General features: G+C 46.0%; 2 protein-coding genes across 2 annotated transcripts in view; one reads left to right on the top strand and one right to left on the bottom strand.

Moving 5' to 3' along the window:
• Adcy2 (adenylate cyclase 2) overlaps positions 1-9,481 on the top strand; it is a 384,313-nt gene extending 374,832 nt beyond the window's left edge. The window contains exons 24-25 of the mRNA XM_021208196.1: positions 3,303-3,427; positions 8,656-9,481. Coding sequence (XP_021063855.1) covers positions 3,303-3,427; positions 8,656-8,808 — 278 coding nt within the window. The 3' untranslated portion in view covers positions 8,809-9,481. The remainder of the gene's footprint in view (positions 1-3,302; positions 3,428-8,655) is intronic.
• A 2,919-nt stretch (positions 9,482-12,400) lies between these two features.
• C11H5orf49 (chromosome 11 C5orf49 homolog) overlaps positions 12,401-18,189 on the bottom strand; it is a 17,294-nt gene continuing 11,505 nt past the window's right edge. Inside the window, exons 2-3 of the mRNA XM_021208791.2 lie at positions 14,924-15,040; positions 12,401-12,860 (exon numbers count right to left, since the gene is read on the bottom strand). Coding sequence (XP_021064450.1) covers positions 12,681-12,860; positions 14,924-15,040 — 297 coding nt within the window. The 3' untranslated portion in view covers positions 12,401-12,680. The remainder of the gene's footprint in view (positions 12,861-14,923; positions 15,041-18,189) is intronic.

Raw genomic sequence — 18,189 nt, 5'->3', positions numbered from 1 at the left:
AAAAAAAAAAAAAAAAAAAAAGGTTGGTGCAGCTCATAGTTTCTGAGGCTGATGGTGCAAGATCAGGTGCTAATGAACCATTTGGCTTATGATGCAGGCCTCATGGTTACATCACAGCATGGGGTTTGACATCATGACAGTTGTATACATGAGAGGGATCACATGGAAAATTGGAAGGCCGGAGGGGCTGGCAGGTTAAACTTAACTCTTTGCATCAGTCTGCATCCACGAGAGTTGAGCTAATGCTCACAGCAACGTAATCACCTCATAATAACATAATTAATAAGTTCATCCTTCTGAAGACCCAATCACCTTAACATCACCACCTGAACGCTGAGCTTCCTGTGTGACCCGATACCGTTTCCAAGCATTTATGTTTCCATACATTGCGTGGTTTCCAAACATACATGAAGCTTGGGTAACAGTAAGCAGTGGCCTGCTGCAGAGTTAGTGAAATCCACAAATCATAACTTCAGGGTCACAATAAAAAATTTAAAAAAAAAGCAAGGCCAACAAAGATCAGGGAGCAAAATGACCAGAAAGAGAGGATGCTGTGCAGGGAAACGGATGCTCAGGAACACACAGAGCAAAGACTGGGCTCTGCAGAAAGAGCATTAGACCACAGAGCCGCAGGCTGCACTAAGGGGGTTAGTCAGGCAGGACCTCGGTGCTTTCTAAAGTTGCTCGCTGGAGTGGAGAAGCAACGCCATCCTGGCCTGTGCTTTGCAGTCAAGTATCTCTGCTGGATGAGCAGAGACCCTGCACAGTTGTATCTCCCAACCACACAGGCCTTCTTTCTTCCACTGATGAAGTTAGGAAGCATGCAGTGAACCAGTGTGGACCCAGGCGATGAGTGACGTGGTTCGAGATCAGTTGCTGCTGATTAGTCTTGGGGAAAATACTAAAGGCCCTCCCTCCGTGGGTATTGAGCGGCTGCTTTCTTCCAATTATTTAGTAACTTACATCTCTCCAGTCACCCTGCACATCAGTCTTGCAGTCTGTTAACCTGATGTTTTGTTTGCCTTTGAGTCCTGCCTTCCCCCAAGCCTTCGGGCTCCCCTAAGAGGTGCTCCTTGCCTGACTCCAGCACAGAACACTATCAAGAGGCAGTTCACATTGGTAACGTGGAGTAAAATGAGCACAAAAAGCAGTGGCTCCATCAAGAGCAAGATTCACCCTAGATGTAACCTCTTCTGCATGCCAGGCTGTAGAATCAGAGACATAAGCCATGCACACTCATTGTGTACCAAGTAGAGATAGCCTGTTGCCAGCCAGGCCCCACCTATCCCCAAGAGATGCAGCCCAAGTAGAAATCTACAAACAGCCAGAAGAAATGCTGGCGGGTGAGGGGATAGAATCCCAGACCAGCATCTTGGCCTGACCCCTGTGTGCTCGAACCCTTGGGACAGAGCCAGATGTCTACAGCTGAAGTTAGATTTTGCTGAATATACCACAAAATGCAGAGAGGGGGGTATTTGTCACCTCTCCCACCTGAAGGATTTATGGGGTAGTATTTGGATTTTTGTTTCTGAGCCTAGCTTCCCATAGTTAAAAAAATAATCTCTCTAAAATCCATCACTGGGCAGGTCTGCAGTCAGAATCTATATCTCTCAGGAATGTCCTGGTAATACTGTTGTGGTAATGCTTCAAGGTGAGAGCGTAGATGCAGGAGAAAATGTAAAAGAGTAACCAGAGAATCACAGTACCTATTCCAATGACCTTCCTCCACTCCACCCCAAAACACTTAAGGGGTCTGTGTGCTTGAACTGAGCTGTCCAGGAAAGAAATCAACGTAGACTTTGCAGTGGACTGAGACAGTTCCAGGTCCCCTGTCAGTTAGAGACGCCGTCTGACTCTTGACCCATTGGCTTCTTTCTGATACTAGGTGCTGTCTTTATGCCCCAACGCTGGGCAACACACACCTTTACCCCAATCGAGCAATCACCAGGCTTCACAATTTCATCTGAGCAAAAAGAGACCTCAGCAGAGGTCACCTTTATGGATAGTGGTGGCCCAGGATGCTGTATTCATCTAGGGAAATAATACTTAAAGCCTGGGTCCTCCAAGACGCTCACAAATCCTTTGTGCCTCAGCCAGAACTGGGCCAGCCAAGCCAGCCTGAGAGCGCTGGTCTTCGCTGGAGAACCGGAGGGCCCAGATCCAACAGAACCAAGATGCCTGACGATTGGCCAAGTGTGTCTCTTCCTCGCACAGGGCGACCTCAACCAGACCCACTCCCTACAGTCTCAAAGCTCACAAAGTCCCCTCACTGCTTCTAAACCCCAGTGTGTCATATATGTGAACTTCCAGTGGTTTTGTTTTTTAATCCCCAAATTTAAGCTCTACTGGGCTCTTTTTTTCACACGTGTTAGTAGTTTGGGATTTTAGTGCAGACCTGAGTGAAAAAAAAAAAAAAAAAAAGTTCTCTCTAGAAATTCAAGGGAATCCACTGAAAAGCAGGGCAGCAAAATACATCCCCATCCAGAACATTAAGAAGCAGCAAGCCCATGTGGGTAAAGTCCACATGCACAGGTAGAGACGAGAGATGTGTTGTTGAGGACCCAGAAGCCACTCCACTCCTGGCTTGTACTCTACCTTCTGCCTCTTTGATGGCACTTGCCTCAGTTTCCCTATCCACAAAATGGTAGTCACTGTGGCCTGACCCACCTCCTAGAGTTGTCAGGACTGTTGGAGGAGAGTTTATGTGTGGGAGGCATGAAGGGTAGGTAGTTCATGGAAGGCGGAGGTGCTGCATTAGCGTGGCTGTGGTGGCCTCTATGCTTGTCGTGTGGGCAAAAGGGAAGTTAAGGCACTCTGAGTTCATCGAGTCAGGGTACAGAATTAAGACGTGAGTGTTTGGAAATAAACATTAACTATATTTGGTATGATAGCTCACACCTCTAATATCAGCACTTAACAGGAAGATTTGAAATTCAAAGTCAGTCTGAGCTGCACCACAAAGGAAAATGAAAGTCACGTAATTTTGGTGAACCCTGGAAGTGACTTTTCACCTGAAATTCCTTATCAACATCAACAAAACAATTTGACGCAACACTGAGTGTTTCAAAGCACGAAGGTCTTACACCACAGGAGGGTCAACGGCACTACAAACAGGGGCTCAGCTCTAAAAGAAACACTGACAGGCACTGTAGCGGAGTTGCTCTGGACTCTGGAGTCTTGTAGCTCATGGATTTGGTTGAGATTTGTTTAATATCGATGCTTCATGCATGATTTGAAAACTTTCTGACTTAAAAGAGTTACTACAATTCCAATCTTGCTAACCAGGTTCTGACATGTTGCAGGTATCAACCATGGACCTGTAATAGCCGGCGTCATAGGAGCTCAGAAGCCACAATATGACATCTGGGGCAACACTGTCAACGTTGCCAGCAGGATGGACAGTACCGGGGTCCTGGACAAAATACAGGTAACACAGTCTCTTCTCAGCCACCCTTGGTTCTCTTGGGAACTGTCCTTGATTATAATAGTGATTATATGATGATGATGATGGTGATGATGATGATAAATAATACATTACAACAAAAAATTAAATAGGAAAACTTAGAGTCTATTTAAACCCTTCTATCGAGAAAAATCATAGTTTTTGCATTAACTTTTAGGAATGACACCATCCAGACTCTAATGATGAGAAGGTGTGGGCCTTCAAAATATAAATCCTGTGACCAGAGGTGACCTGCAAGGCAGGATGGTGACCCATAGCCGTGAATGTCCTAGAGGGAAGGTACCTACCTGTACTGAGAGCCCAGGAGACACCTTATGAACTATTCCCTCTGCTGACCCCATCACATATATAAAGACTCTGCAGGGGAGGTCTGCAGCTCAAAGCTCAGGTAGCCCTGACTTCCTGGAAGGGAAAGTGGAGGAAGGATGAAGACTGGGAAGTGGGAGAAATGAAAGTAAGACTGACAGAAAGAACAGAATAAAATCATCCTAGCAAGATATCTCACGAGCTCTAAATGACCCCAAATCTCTACAGTCCACCTGAGGGAAAGAAAGACAATATCTGACAAATTAAAGCAACAACTGAAAAAATAAAATCATTTCATGTTAATGTTCCCACTGCTCATTTAATCAATGTCACCCATGGCTACAGTAACTCTAATTAAAAACACACTAATCACATTCTGGGGTTCGGGGAAAGAGTAGAAATTGCTCTAAAGATAATGAGAAAAAAAAATCTGTTATAGGAAGTGTGATGGAATTCTTCCAGTTCTGTAGTTGAGCCGTGATCCACCAGTCAAGACAGAGAGTACAAAAGATGGGCAGGAAGCTACCCACAAGTCAGCTGTGTCCCCTAGAGTTGGTATCTTGGCTCATTTAATTCCTAGTTCCACTCACGTGCTGAGCTATGTGCTGTGCCTAGAGCAGGGAGCACATCAATCACCCAGTGCCCTCACGCTGTGGAACAGCGCTGCATTAGAGACTCGAGGTGTGCTATGGTTATCACAGCTGTGTGGTCACAATTATGACAGCATCATAAAACAGGGCATGGTTTGAACCATGATGAAAAGCGAGCTCACAGACCAGAAAGGGAAGATGATACAAGGTTGCTTTTGAACACTGGGAAGCATCTCCCTCACATCGCTACCTTGGCACTGGTCAGCAACATCTTCTCTACCTATCCTAGCTGTTAGACAAATGCCACAGCTGTTGTATATTCAAGGTCTCTTAGATAGGCCCACTGGAGGGGATATCCCAACAGCCACACCCAGCGATCCCATTCATCGGGAATAATAATCTCTAGTCATTACCTGAACTCTCTGATGGCAATTAGAGACTGGGGGATGACAGAAGATAGGCATGAAGTAGGCACTTAGAGACAGAGGGCTTAACTGTGTGTTCATGTATTTGACCATATGCTAGAAGTGCCCTTGGTTCTGTCTTGGCTAAGACCAGCTATACCGAAGTGCTTGGGGGTTCTGATCTCTAGTCTGGTTCCTAAATGATTTTAAGGTAACCTCTTCAGTGGAGGGTTGGGAATGTTACAGTACCTTTGGTCTGTAGAAGCGTTGGACCTGTGCTCTCTTTCCCAAGCAAAGCTAGAAATATAAATGTCACTCAAATTGTGATATACAAAGGAACTTGTTTTAAATTCCAACTCTAGCCTTACGTGGAGACCTGGCATCCAAAGCCACCCAAAAGGAGGTGGGAGGGATTGTCAGTCCTTGATGAGGCCATAGGCGTTTCCTTCCCAGAAGGTTCTCTGAGCAGGGGCTTGCAACCACTGGCAGAGAGCACAAGGATGCCAGCCTGCCTGCTTTGCTCCGAACCTTTTAGTTTTTCTTTTCTTTATCCCCTTTTTGAATATTTGTCTTTGGTGAGTATGGGCAGTGCCCACAGGACAGAAGCAATGAAGAAAGATAGTATGAAATCACTAAGGGGAAAGACAGGAGCTAGGTGTGGGCATGGCCCAACAGTAGCCCACAGAGGACGACGGCAGTCTCTTGTAGATTTTGGAAGAAAATGAATGACATGGTATGGCATAGAAGGGAATGTGGAAGACCGTTGGCCATCCAAATATTTGAAATAAGAAATACCATACAACAAAAAGTATAGAGTCTGTCTCTTAATTCATTTTTATTTTTAATTATGTACATAAGTATATGTGTTATCAGTCACTGTGCAACATGTCAGTGTCCTGTGTGACTCTTCAGGATTTCTGTACTAACACTCCATGTGTCCCAGTACATCTCAGACAGGTGGAGCATCTCAGACAGGTGGAGCATCTCAGACAGGGGGAGCATCACAGGTGAAGCATCTCAGGTGTAGCATCTCAGACAAGTGGAGCGTCTCAGACAGGTGAAGCATCTCAGACAGGTAGAGAATCTCAAACAGATGGAGCATCTCAGATAGGGGGAGCATCACAGACAGGTGGAACATCTCAAATGGAGCATCTCAGACAAATGGAGCATCTCAGACAGGTGAAGCATCTCAGACAGGTGGAGCATCTCAGACAGGGGGAGCATCTCAGACAGGGGGAGTATCTCAGACAGGTGAAGCATCTCAGACAGGGGGAGCATCACAAACAGGTGAATCATCTCAGGTGGAGCATCTCAGACAGGTGGAGCATCTCCACAGACTGCCTGAGGAGGAACTAGGGCAGATCTCTGTGGAGACTGAGAAGGTTTTCAGGCTGCTGCCTGTCGTGACTCAGAAACTGGTGTGAGCACAGGGCAGGCATTCTTTCTCCTAGGATGCAACCTGCTCTCCCTCCAAGTGTGACAAAAGTGCCATCTTTTTATGATTGAAAATTTCATACACCATTCTCTTCCAGCTTCACATTCCCTTCTTTTTTAAAACCCACAGAGTCCACCTCGTGCCGCTAGTACATGCATGAGTATAAGACCATTCCACTGGTGGTCAGACAGCCTCTCAGGAGCCGTATACCTGAAGGAAATTGACTCTCCTTCCCCTAGCAGCCGTCAGTTGCCAACAGCTCCTCAGCTAGGGATGAACACCCTAGTTCCCTCTTCCATTCTGAACGCTGTGTGGCTTCCCTACGCAGATACTGTACATGCAGACACAGCACAGTCACACTCTTATATGAAGCTGCCCTCTTGTGTCCAGAGAACGCTTTCACTCTGCTGAGCCACTGCCCCTGGCCAGCACCTTCTTTCCATCCACTCTTCTGTGAGGATCCCTCAGCCTCGGGACGGGGGGGGGGGGGGGGGGGGGGGGGGGGGAAGGTGTGATACAGAGGTACTATAGAGAGCTGAGCAGTTCACGATCTCTTACTCTCTGCATGCTGGCCAGTTTCCAGTCTCTGTTAATTGTCACTGAGTGAAAAAGAAGCTTTTCTGATTAACATTGAGAGATCCATTAATTCATAGGTAGACTCATAAGAGCTTAGGGAGTAATTTATACCACATCCATTCAGCAGACTGGTGGTATTAACGTGTCCCATAGAGCTATGACCTTTCCAGCCACAGGTATTTGACTCAGTTTAGTGTTCCCATGTGGGGATTCGTTCTTGTGGTTTATGTACTTGTAGGAGAATCTTGCTAGGCCAGTCATTGCTGCTCACAGGTTCATCAGGAAGTAAGATGGATGGCTGTTTTCTTCACTGGTATCAGGCCTAGAATCGTCCAGTATGGTGAACGCTAATCAGAAGGGACGAAGCTTCCGGGTGTGCACCAAGTTTCCCCCATGCCCTGTGACTCAAGTGTATGGTGTCTTCAATAACAGGGTGTCACCATCGGGTTCTGTGAGGTAACCAAGAACAGTGGCAGTAGCCTGTAATGTTTTTCTACAGGACTCAACTGGCCACCAACTCAAAAGGAGGTAACCATACCTGACACCAGGCTTCTCCTTGATAGCCTATGGTGTCCAAGAGAGGTATTGCCGCCGCCCCACCCCCATCCCCACATTATAGGATAACTCATTTAAACTCTGTATACACTTTAGGAAGTTTCTACAATAGCGTGTCTCCATAAGGTTTTCCAAGGTTAGTTATCCCTCCCCCATGAGCCATAGGTGTCTTAATCTTGAACATTACTTGGCAGTTTTCGCTCTTTTCAGGTTCTTTTTTTTTTTTTTCATACCAGCAGTAAATTTAGCATGATTGATGCTAATATTCTCTGGTACATTTCTTTTTCTATTAATTTCCCAGAAATGGAATTTTTTCTATTTTTTTATTGGATATTTTATTTATTTACATTTGAAATGTTATCCCCTTTTCCAGTTTCCCCTCCAGAAACCCCCATCCCATACCCCCTCCCCTGCTTCTATGAGGGTGCTCCCCCACCCACTCACCCACTCCCGTCTTCCCACCCTAGCATTCCCCTACACTGAGGCATCAAGTCTTCCCAGGACCAAGGGTCTCTCCTCCCACTGATGACTGACAAGGCCATCCTCTGCTACACATGCATCTGGAGCCATGGGTCCCTCCATGTGTGCTCTTTGGCTGGTGGTTTAGTCCCTGGAATCTCTGGGGGTCTGGTTGGTTGATGTTGTTCCTCCTATGGGTTCCCTTCAGCTCCTTCAGTCCTTTCTCTAACTCCTCCATTGGGGACACCGTGCTCAGTCCAGTGGATGGCTGTGAGCATCCACCTCTGTATTTGTCAGGCTCTGACAGAGCCTCTCAGGAGACAACTATATCAGGCTCCTGTCAGCAAGCACTTCTTGGCACTCACTTTAATGACTGGTTTTGGTGGCTGTATATGAGATGGATCCTCAGGTGGGACAGTCTCTGGATGTCCTTTCCTTCAGTCTCTGCTCCACACTTTGTCTCTATATTTCCTCCCTTGAGTATTTTGATCCCCCTTCTAAGAAGGACTGGAGCATCCACACTTTGATCTTCCTTCTTCTTGAGCTTCATGTGGTCTGTGAATTGTAACTGGGGTATTCCGAGCTTTTGGGCTAACATCCACTTATCAGTGAGCACATACCTTATGTGTTCTTTTGTGACTGGGTTACCTCACTCAGGATGATATTTTCTAATTCTATCCATTTGCCTAAGAATTTTATGAATTCATTGGTTTTTAGTAGCTGAGTAGTACTCCATTGTGTAAATGTACCACATCATCTGTATAGGAATGGAATTCTTGAAGCAGAAACAGGAAGACTTTTTGACCCTGTTTGAAGTGGGTTATATTGACTTGGGAAGTAATCCTTTTGTGTTTCTGTGGCCTGTAGGTGACTGAGGAGACAAGCCTCATCCTGCAGACGCTTGGCTACACGTGTACGTGTCGAGGTATCATCAACGTGAAGGGGAAAGGGGACCTGAAGACGTACTTTGTAAACACCGAGATGTCAAGGTCCCTTTCTCAGAGCAACTTGGCTTCCTGAGAAGCTGTCTCTTCCTGACACGAAGAGTGTGCTTACAGGAAGGTACCACGCACTTTCTGACTGCAGCCCTCCCCCTTCGTCTTGATGTTCGTGCGTGCTCTGTCCCACCCTCTGGAGCCCTTGCAGACTAGTTCCTGTGACCCGGTGGCATACTGTTTGGTGTCTGCGTGTGCCCCGATTGTCCTGCCACTTGCACTGTGCTTGCTCCTGAGCAGAAGGAGAAGGAACCATGCCCTGGACGGAGAGCATTGACAGAAGAGATGGAGGAAGAGGCGAAGTGAATACACATTCTTAAGGCAATAAAACTGGGGGGTGTATATTATCTTCTGGTGCATGTTCTTCTCTGGAAAATACGGTAGCTCGTAACTGCATCCCTAGTCTGATACTCAAACACACAGTATTTGTGAATAAGCTGATCCCGTCACTCAACACGGAGTCTGTGCTCACCCACCCGTGTGTCTCATTGCCAGTGGTCATCCGTGGGCCTCAGCCGAGACTCCGGCCCGCGGCTTTTGTCACCTTGCTGTGTTGTCTTGTGCCAGCAGCACGTTGCCATCTGTCACCAGAGTTAGTCCTCACAGCCTAGGACCCGGTTTTGTACCAAACTCGTCTGATGTTTTGATGCCATTTGTCTTTTGTAAGGTTAATTCATTAAAAGTTTTACGTACTTTGGTGTCTAGTGCCCAAATCTTTTCTTTTCCCCTTTTTTTTTCCTCTTTATTTTTTTCCCCTCCTGTGGTTTAGTCCAGAATGAAAATGTTTTCTCCATCTCCCTTCTCAGAGACAGCCTAGAAGCTGGGACTGAGATAGACTCTTGGATAATAATGGAGATAGTGACAAAGTCTACGGTGCAGTAAATTATGGTGTGGTGGTTTCATGGGAGGAGAGAGCCTGTGCTCAGTGTAGCTGATGGCCTGGTTTTAATTTTGCTATCTTTCGAGAACCATTTAAACAATAAAAAGCCAGCTGGAACCTCAGAACCCTTTCTGCCTACTGAGACCTTTTGTGGGCATTGCCTAGACAGAGCTTGCAGATGCAACCGATGTACCTGGAACCAGACATGGAAATCAGGTGCCACAGTAGCCACTGTGGCCTGGACTGTTGAGCTTGCAGGCTGCCTGTAGTGGCTGAGGAGGCTTAAGAAGATGCGGAGCCGGTGTCTGTGCTGCAAATCCAACTCTAAAGTTGCTTGAGTTTGGCTTCTTTTTTTTTTTTTCTCCTGTTTACTAATATAAAGAAATTATACTTTGCCAAATGATAAAAAGTAGAGCAATACTGCCGCTTTTAAAAATAGTTTAAGAGAAGCAAAAAGAAGGTAAATAACAGGCTGGTTTCCCTTTTTGGTTCAGGGCAGCAATCTGTAGGAGGCAGAGGCTCCAGATAGGTTACTAGGAAACAGTTGATTAGTGTCCACCCAGACGTGAAGCACAAGCTTCCGGTCTCACTCCTGGCTCTGAGTTTTACTAGCTACAGGTCTTGGAACATGCCTCTTAATTCCTTTTAGGAGTATTCTCCTCTGTGCAAGCTCGTGGGATCCGGTTGTGATTAAATGAGCTAATGGCTGGGAGCTTGGTAGCAGACAGCATGCTCCCGCCAGCGTACACGGCACACACACTACTGTCTCGCTAAGACTTCAACTCAGGACTGTCCTTCACCACTCAAGTGTGAATACAGCATGGCCTTTCCAATTTCCTGCCTCAATCAGGCGTTTTGGGGATCCTGTAATAAGGTTAAATCTCTGAATGGCAACTGAAGGGAGAGAGGCGGTGTTATGACATTTCTCTTCCCTCTGACCAAATTCTAGCATGCTGAAGGTTCCAGTGGATTCAGCCATCAACAGAGGTGTCCGCTGTGGCTCTCCTCGGCATCTCATACCCCAGGTGCTTCTAGGCTACCATGCCCCAGTAAATACCCACTTGAACAATTTGTCAAGTTTTCTCAGTCCCCCGTAGAAAGACCGTGGACTACCATTGTGCATAAAAGAACTTGGAAGGATAGAAGCCAGAGCTAAATTACCTGTTGGAAGCATTAGTAAAATTTGACAGCAGCTACTGTCCTTGTCTGCATGTACCTTTTACAGCTCTAGGCTCACACCAGCCTCTCTGGGTGTCTCAGCCAACATATTCTCAATCCCGACCTGACCCCCTAAGGAATAAAGCTGGCCTAGAGCGCATTGACAGATTCCCAAAGGGACTTTCTTCTGTGTGTTACATTTTAAAAATCCCCTAGTGATTCAGATCACCTTCCCAAATCTCAGACTCCCTCCCCTTCAGTTTATAAATGAGGAGTCAGGCGCGGAGACATCTAGCCTGTTGTTCCTAGTCTAGTGGCTGCTGTGTGGCCGGGGCAATGCTAAGAAGGTAAGGAAACTGCCTGTTTCATCAAATCACAAGCGGCCACTCCCGATCCAAGTTCCTTGACCTTGATAAAAATAATCATTAGAAACGTGAAAATCAGAGGAGTTGTGGAGAAGTTCCTTCACAAGCGCCCCTCACCTTTTAACATCACAGGAATTCTCTCCTAAAAGCCATTGGTCCAGTTCCCTAACTCCCATGCTTTAATGTCACTGTTTGCAACTGGCTGGAGTGTGCTGTCAGTGAGACCTCGGGTGATCTCACCTGGTATTCATTAATTGGAGAGGAGAGCCAATAGAAATACATTTAATTTTCTCTACTATATTATTACAAGTATAGTTTAATGTGCCCAAGAGCAACTCACATATACTACGATTTATTTGGGGGGGAGCAAAAACACTGAAAAATTCAGAATATAAGTATTTAGGAATTACTCATCCTTGAAATGGCCAGCAATTCAGGACCATGAAACCATCTTGCAGATTCAAAACAATAAAACCAGTGGTTGAGCACCAAAATTAATTACTTCACCTGCCCATTAACTGCTCAGCTCTGGGAAATTCAATCTTTCTTCCAAAAGATACATTCATTAAAAATATACCTTAGTGTTTGAGCGTATGTCAGATTCTCTTGCAAAATAAATACTTCCAACCTAGGTTAAAATCAGCTGCTTCCAGAAGAGGAAACTACTGTCCAAAGTGAAAGCCATGGGCTGGAGATGGATCTCAGGGGAACAGGTACAAGGTCCTGGGTTCAAATCTCAGTGTGAAGAATAACGGGGGTAAGAAAAGTTCCAGTGCTCGGGACTGTGAACCCTGAGCATGGCTGTCCTCTGGTAGTATTATGATTAGCATGAAAACTTGTCAAAGTTGGAAATTTCACCTAAAGATGACACAACATCAGATCACAGAAAGACAACACAACAGGCAGACTTTTCCCAGAGTCCAGCCTGTGCCCTGTGCCTGTAACAGATTCTCCCTGGAGGGGGGCAGTATGGATGTACAGGGGGCTTTTATGCTCCATTGTTCAAAATTCAGTTTATCTGTGACCTCAAGAAAACAAAATGTCCTGTCTAGAGTCATGTCGAGGGCCGTTTTTGTTCCTCTCGGAGACACAGAAAAGGGGTTGTTTGCATCGTGGGCAGGGAGGGCCAGCACGTTTCACCTGTGACCCGTTACCCAACGAATCCTTGCAAAGTGGAGAGCCAGCACACAAAACAAACACAGCTGCTACCAACAGGAGGCAAGCTTTTCTTTTATTCTGGGTCTCAGAATGAATCAGTCAGTGTTGTTTTAAATAAGTCCAGTGAAAACCCTTATGCTAAAGCTTTCAACATAAGGAAAAGTGCTTGTCCAGTTTCTGACCCAGGACCACCTTAGATATATGCGCGCTTATCCTCCTGCGGTCAAAGAACATCCTTACAGCTAGCTATAGGTGACGTGAACAGGAAAATGGTTTGTATACTACATCACTTGCTGATAGGGTACCTCAGAGTGCCCTATAAACCACAGGACTTCTTCAGGCTGGAGTGATGTGCCCAAAGCCGGTCCCCATGATGCTGGGGATCTCGTTCTTCCTGTAGAAGTCGGTCTTCACGTGGTTCACATGGCCATAGTCTCTGTTTAGGGGCTCAATGGGCTGATTGATGCGTTTCCCATAGACAGAGGACATCAGCACTGGCACAATCCTTTCTTGTTCCTGGGAAGATGAAATTCGCAGACACCATTGTGAGCACAGAAACTTTTCTACCCACAATGCATCAGTACAGTGGCCGGTCCATCAGATGTCTCACCCAGGCAGCATCTCAATGATACCTGTGTTTGCAAAGCCAGAAAGACTCCAGTCCCTCTGCACACGACCCTCTACTACCCTGCTATCTGGAGTAGACGTAAGACGCTGAGCCAGACACCACTAGTGGTCGGACTTCAGGTCCTGTCCCTCCTCTTTCCTTCCCCTCCCCTGCCCTCTGCCAGCCTCTTTATCCCCGCATATAGAACAACAACCTGGAGCTTTAAGAGTTTGCTCATGTTAACAGACTCATCCTGCTTGTCCATTTCACCGACAGAGCCCCAATCACTCAAGTCCCTGGATGGCACCGGAAGTCTTTCCTGACCCTTCTCCCCAGAACCTCGTCAGCCCTTTCACTACCACCTCTGTGCTTCAAGGAGCCCTCTGTGCATGTTATCCATCACATGAAACCAGGTTGTTCCTTTGTCTTCTGCCTCTCACTCTTCTCTCTTTGTCAGTGTCAGCTCTACAAGGACAGGGCTTGCTCCCGAGTCCCTTTATGTTCCCTCCAGAGGAGAGTGGAGAGCATCAAGCAGTGTGTCATCAGAGCCACCTTCTTCTCATCAGAAAGCAAGAATTTCAATGCCGATGCAGAATGCACCGACATAAGCAAATTTTAAGATCCCATGACCATGAAATTAGAGATACCATGTGCCTTTTACACTTAACTCCAACTCAAGAGTGCTGAGCGTGGCAAGAGGGCGGGAGCTAGCCGCCTCACTCACAAGCAAAACCAGCACTCAGCCACTGTACCAAATCTCTAGCCTTGGAGATCTTAATTACAGTCACAGGGGGGAAAGCCAGTGGCTCAATAGAAACCCCCCGCAACGAGCTTTTGTGTTATCATCTCCATGTGATGCCTTGTCTAATAGGCTCTGCATACTCAGCCCCCCAACCCCACCTTTAAAAAGACTGCCATTCTCAGTGTGGACTGAGGATAAGTCAAAAGACAGAAACGTCTGACACAGACGAGGATGGGCCTAGTTTAGTCCAGGATAAAAAGCACCCCCAACACCTGTCTACCTGATAGGACCCTGACAGAGGTGCCACCTTCTTTGGAAACATTGGAGGGATCAAAGCAAAGCTGTGGTGGGGACTTGAGGATTAGACTTGGGGAAAACAAAGACCAGCATCCCTAGAAAAGCTGTTGTGGGGCTGGAGAGATGGCTCAGTGGTTAAGAGCACTGACTGCTCTTCTGAAGGTCCTGAGTTCAAATCCCAGCAACCACATGGTGGCTCACAACCATCTATAATGAGATCTGATGCCCTCTTTTAGTGTGTCTGAAGACAGCTACAGTGTACAGTATAATAATAAATAAATCTTTAAAAAAAAATAAAAAGAAAGAAAAGCTGTTGTAGCCAGGGCTCAGTGGGCGAGTAAGGACTCCTGTCTATTGGAAGGAGTCTCCTAATTTTACTCTCCTTAAGATGTCCAATTCCCTAGAACAAATCAGAAAAAAAAAATGCAAAAATGGAGTCACAGAACAGGAGCATCTTAACTTCTCAGCACAATAAAATAGATGCCAGCCACAGAAATAAAGCTGCATAAAGCACACAGAACACAGGGTCAAATATTTGCATGTGGTCACATATACAGGCATCAGCACATGTACATACATGCAGATGTAAACATATATAAGCCTGTGCTTGTGTACATATATGAAATACATGTATGTATGTGCACAGATACCTGCATGTTCTCGCATTTCATACAGATAAAGATGTGAAAATGTGTACACAGGCACGCACACATACACACATATATATTTAAACATTCAATATATACACATGTATGCACATGAACACACATAATACATGTGTGAAACCAATATATACGTGTGTGCATATGCACATATGTAAATATGTCTGTATGTGTGCACATTCATTCACACTGTATGTGTGTATATGTGCGTGCATGGGTACATTCACATGCGCAGTTTTGACAGTCTGTTAACATCATTATCATATCTTACCTCCTCATTAATATGGAGCCCCAGGTTCTTTGCATGTTCTCTGTCGTCTCGATGTAGTTTCTGGTTATAATCTAGTCTCCTCTTAAAAACACAGTCATAGAGGGAGGTAATCCCCGTCTAGGAATAAGCAGAGACAGTCACGGGTGTGTTTGAAGGATGAGGCAGTGGTATCTGGCTAATAATACAGCCTTGTTCTGCTCTGAAAACCCAGCAGTGAAAGGATGTATGAAAACACAACCAAGCAGGAGTCATCCATCAAGCTGCTGGCCAGCGGTCAAATTGCCTATATGCAAACCTACCTCTTGAAAGACAAAAAGCTATAGAACTTTGAAACTGATATCCATGAGTATTTGTAATATGCCTACATATATAACATAAGCATGCATTTATACATACCTAGATGTACATACGCACAGCTTAGATATTCTGGAAGGGGACCTGTTGATATAACTATGTTCTATAGATCTCTGCGCCTCTTCCTCAACTTCTCCTTAATCAATCTGCTCATGCGGTACCCAGTAGAACAAGTAATCTGCGGGTTAGGTGGTATTTAACCATCATCTCACACATCAGGCTTGGGTTTGTTGCTCTAGATGTCCCAATTCCTTCAGCGATGAAACCAGACTTGGTTTATCTGTGGGACTGGAAATGATCACCAGCTGTCTCATTTGTGCTGGGGTGGTTTGGTTTGTTTGTTTGTTTGTTTGTTTGTTTTTTCCTAATAGTGCTACTAAAATGATTCGCTCTGTGGGACAGAGACAAACTAGTGTGTGGAAAGAATGGATGCACACGCATGTTGAGGAGACTGAAAAACACAAGTGACCATGTTTACAGAGTGCAGGAACCCAGCGTTTCTGGCAGTGACGGTAATGGCTAGCAATGCAGCATCCAGGAATGAGGAAGACTTTGGGAGACAGCTCACACCTGGTAGTACCTGATGCATCTACCATCAGTAGAGACAGCGCGGTTTTTAAGAACTGCAGTTCCAGGATTTGTAAGAGTTTTACCAGATATGCAGGGAACTTTCCCTCACTGAGGGTGTCCTAGCTTCAGCCATTCCTGGTCTGTCACGGGAGGCAGTGCCTTCTCTCTCTGCATCACAGCTCTCATTAGTGTGTTTGCACCACCTGCCCTAGGTGTTGTGTCTCCCGATCAGGTAACACATGATGTAGACAGGAGTGTGAGAAACACTAACTCCATGGAAAATTGATAAAATTCAGCATTCAATTCTGTAACATCAGCTAGTTCCTTGTATCTTCACATCACACTGTAGACAAAAGTAAATTCTAGAGGAAGTAGGAAAATAAAAACAAAAGAAAGCCCATGAGGGACCTCCCACGCTTAAAAGCAACAAGGAAAATGTCACAAAGAAAATATCAATCACTTTCTCAAAGTAGGCATATGCTTATCAAATAAATCTAAATTTCTTTTTTTTTTTCTTTTTCTTTTTGGTTTTTCGAGACAGGGTTTCTCTGTGTAGCCCTGGCTGCCCTGGAATTCACTCTGTAGACCAGGCTGGCCTCGAACTCAGAAATCCACCTGCCTCTGCCTCCCAAGTGCTGGGATTAAAGAAAAAACCCATTTTAATGACAAAGAAATCTCAGTCTTGAATGCTCAGTGCAGATCTGTTGCTTCAGGAGCTTATGGCCGCTAGCCCTCACAGGCAGAGCAATGCTTTCTGGGAGAAACAGAAAGGGCCCTTCAGAAGCACAGAGGAAGTTCAAACACGGCACCCACTCTGCGGGAGTGGTGGGTACATCCCTCTTCCAGGCCCTTTGAAGCATAAAGCTATTGGCCGAGCTGGGGAGAGGCCCACAGCAAGACAACACTAACCCAAAAGCCCACTGTAGTATGTATGTGTGTACTTCTGTGTGAGTGAATGAATCCATGTATGGAAAGGTAGAGGTGTACCAATCGGATATCGTGGAGATGGAGTGATGGACACCTGTGAGCCTCCTGATGTGGGTGACACCTGTGAGCCACCTGATGTGGGTGACACCTGTGAGCCACCTGATGTGAGTGACACCTGTGAGCCACCTGATGTGGGTGACACCTGTGAGCTACCTGATGTGGGTGGTGGAAACTGAATTCAGGTTCCCTGGAAGAGCGGCAAGCACCTTTAACTGCTGAGTCATCTCTGTCATGGAGACTTAAGCAATCGGATGATACTTAGGCGTATGGTCTGGTCTCAGTTTTCTGTTGCCTGTCTGCAAGCCCTCCTGCCCTGGCTGTCGCTGGAGGTCAGCCACAGTTGACAGCCTGAAGGATGAACCCTTGTGATCAAGTCGTTCTCTTCTAACCGCTGAGGACCATATGCAAAAGTAGACGTGGGTGGTGTTCGCCATCCCACGCCCAACAGTGCTCCCACTGGGGATATAGCCAGCTCAGGTAATGGGAGCCGCACAGGAAGAGGGGGAGCAGCAACTGTAAGGAAACAAACTGCCAGGATCTGCCTGGGCTGTGCTTTCGGCCGGGCCGCCCCTCCTGAGTGGGGTGGGTCCTGCTAGGGGGCGGAGCTTATCTGAGAAGTCGACCCAATGACTGAAGAACAGATTCAAGAAGAAAGGGAGCTTGTAACCACTGTTACAGATGCTCCACACCACAGAAACCTATTGCAATATGCAACTTCCCAGGAAAAAGGAAAAAACAAAACAAAACAAAACAGTCTGTTGGTTTTCATTTTAACGAGGTTTCCTAAAACTCTGTAAATAGGAGCAGCTAAGAGTCCGTGCTGCCTCCTAATTCCAGGGTGTTGCGAGCGAGCGCCTGGGCCCTCTTGATCTGGACTAGGAAGCTCACTGCTTCTGGGCATGGGCTGATGAGAACCCAGGAGCTCCCAGCCCCATCCTACCCGCCCGCCCCATCCTACCCCCGGCCTCAAGAAGAATTTTTCTACTGCTGAAGAATAAGACTAAAAGGAAAAAATTACTAGCAGACAGGCAGCCTCACAGAGCAAAACACTATCCATCTCTGGTGTCTGAGCGGAGCCGAAGTGTGTCTTCCATTACAGAGCTTTCATCTTTTGTTCTTGTGTTCCTTTGTGGCTTGAAGCAAGATGATTTTAATAAAAACCAATCGGGACTGAGATGCTATCACAACATAGACTTGGTGCTGCACAATTAAAATCTCTCAGATTTGCCTGCCTCTCTCTGGAATTTNGCTAAAANATAAAATAAAATAAAATAATAAAATAAACAGAGCAAAACAGAAAATATTAGCTTGTGACCTCTGCCTTTGTCTGCTTGCATTTTGAGCATTGCTTAAAC

Source organism: Mus pahari, chromosome 11 (assembly GCF_900095145.1).
Source record: "Mus pahari chromosome 11, PAHARI_EIJ_v1.1, whole genome shotgun sequence".
NCBI classification, from domain to species: Eukaryota; Metazoa; Chordata; class Mammalia; order Rodentia; family Muridae; genus Mus; species Mus pahari.
The sequence above is the reverse complement of the archived record's forward strand: the minus strand, read 5'-3'. Positions and strand labels throughout refer to the sequence as shown.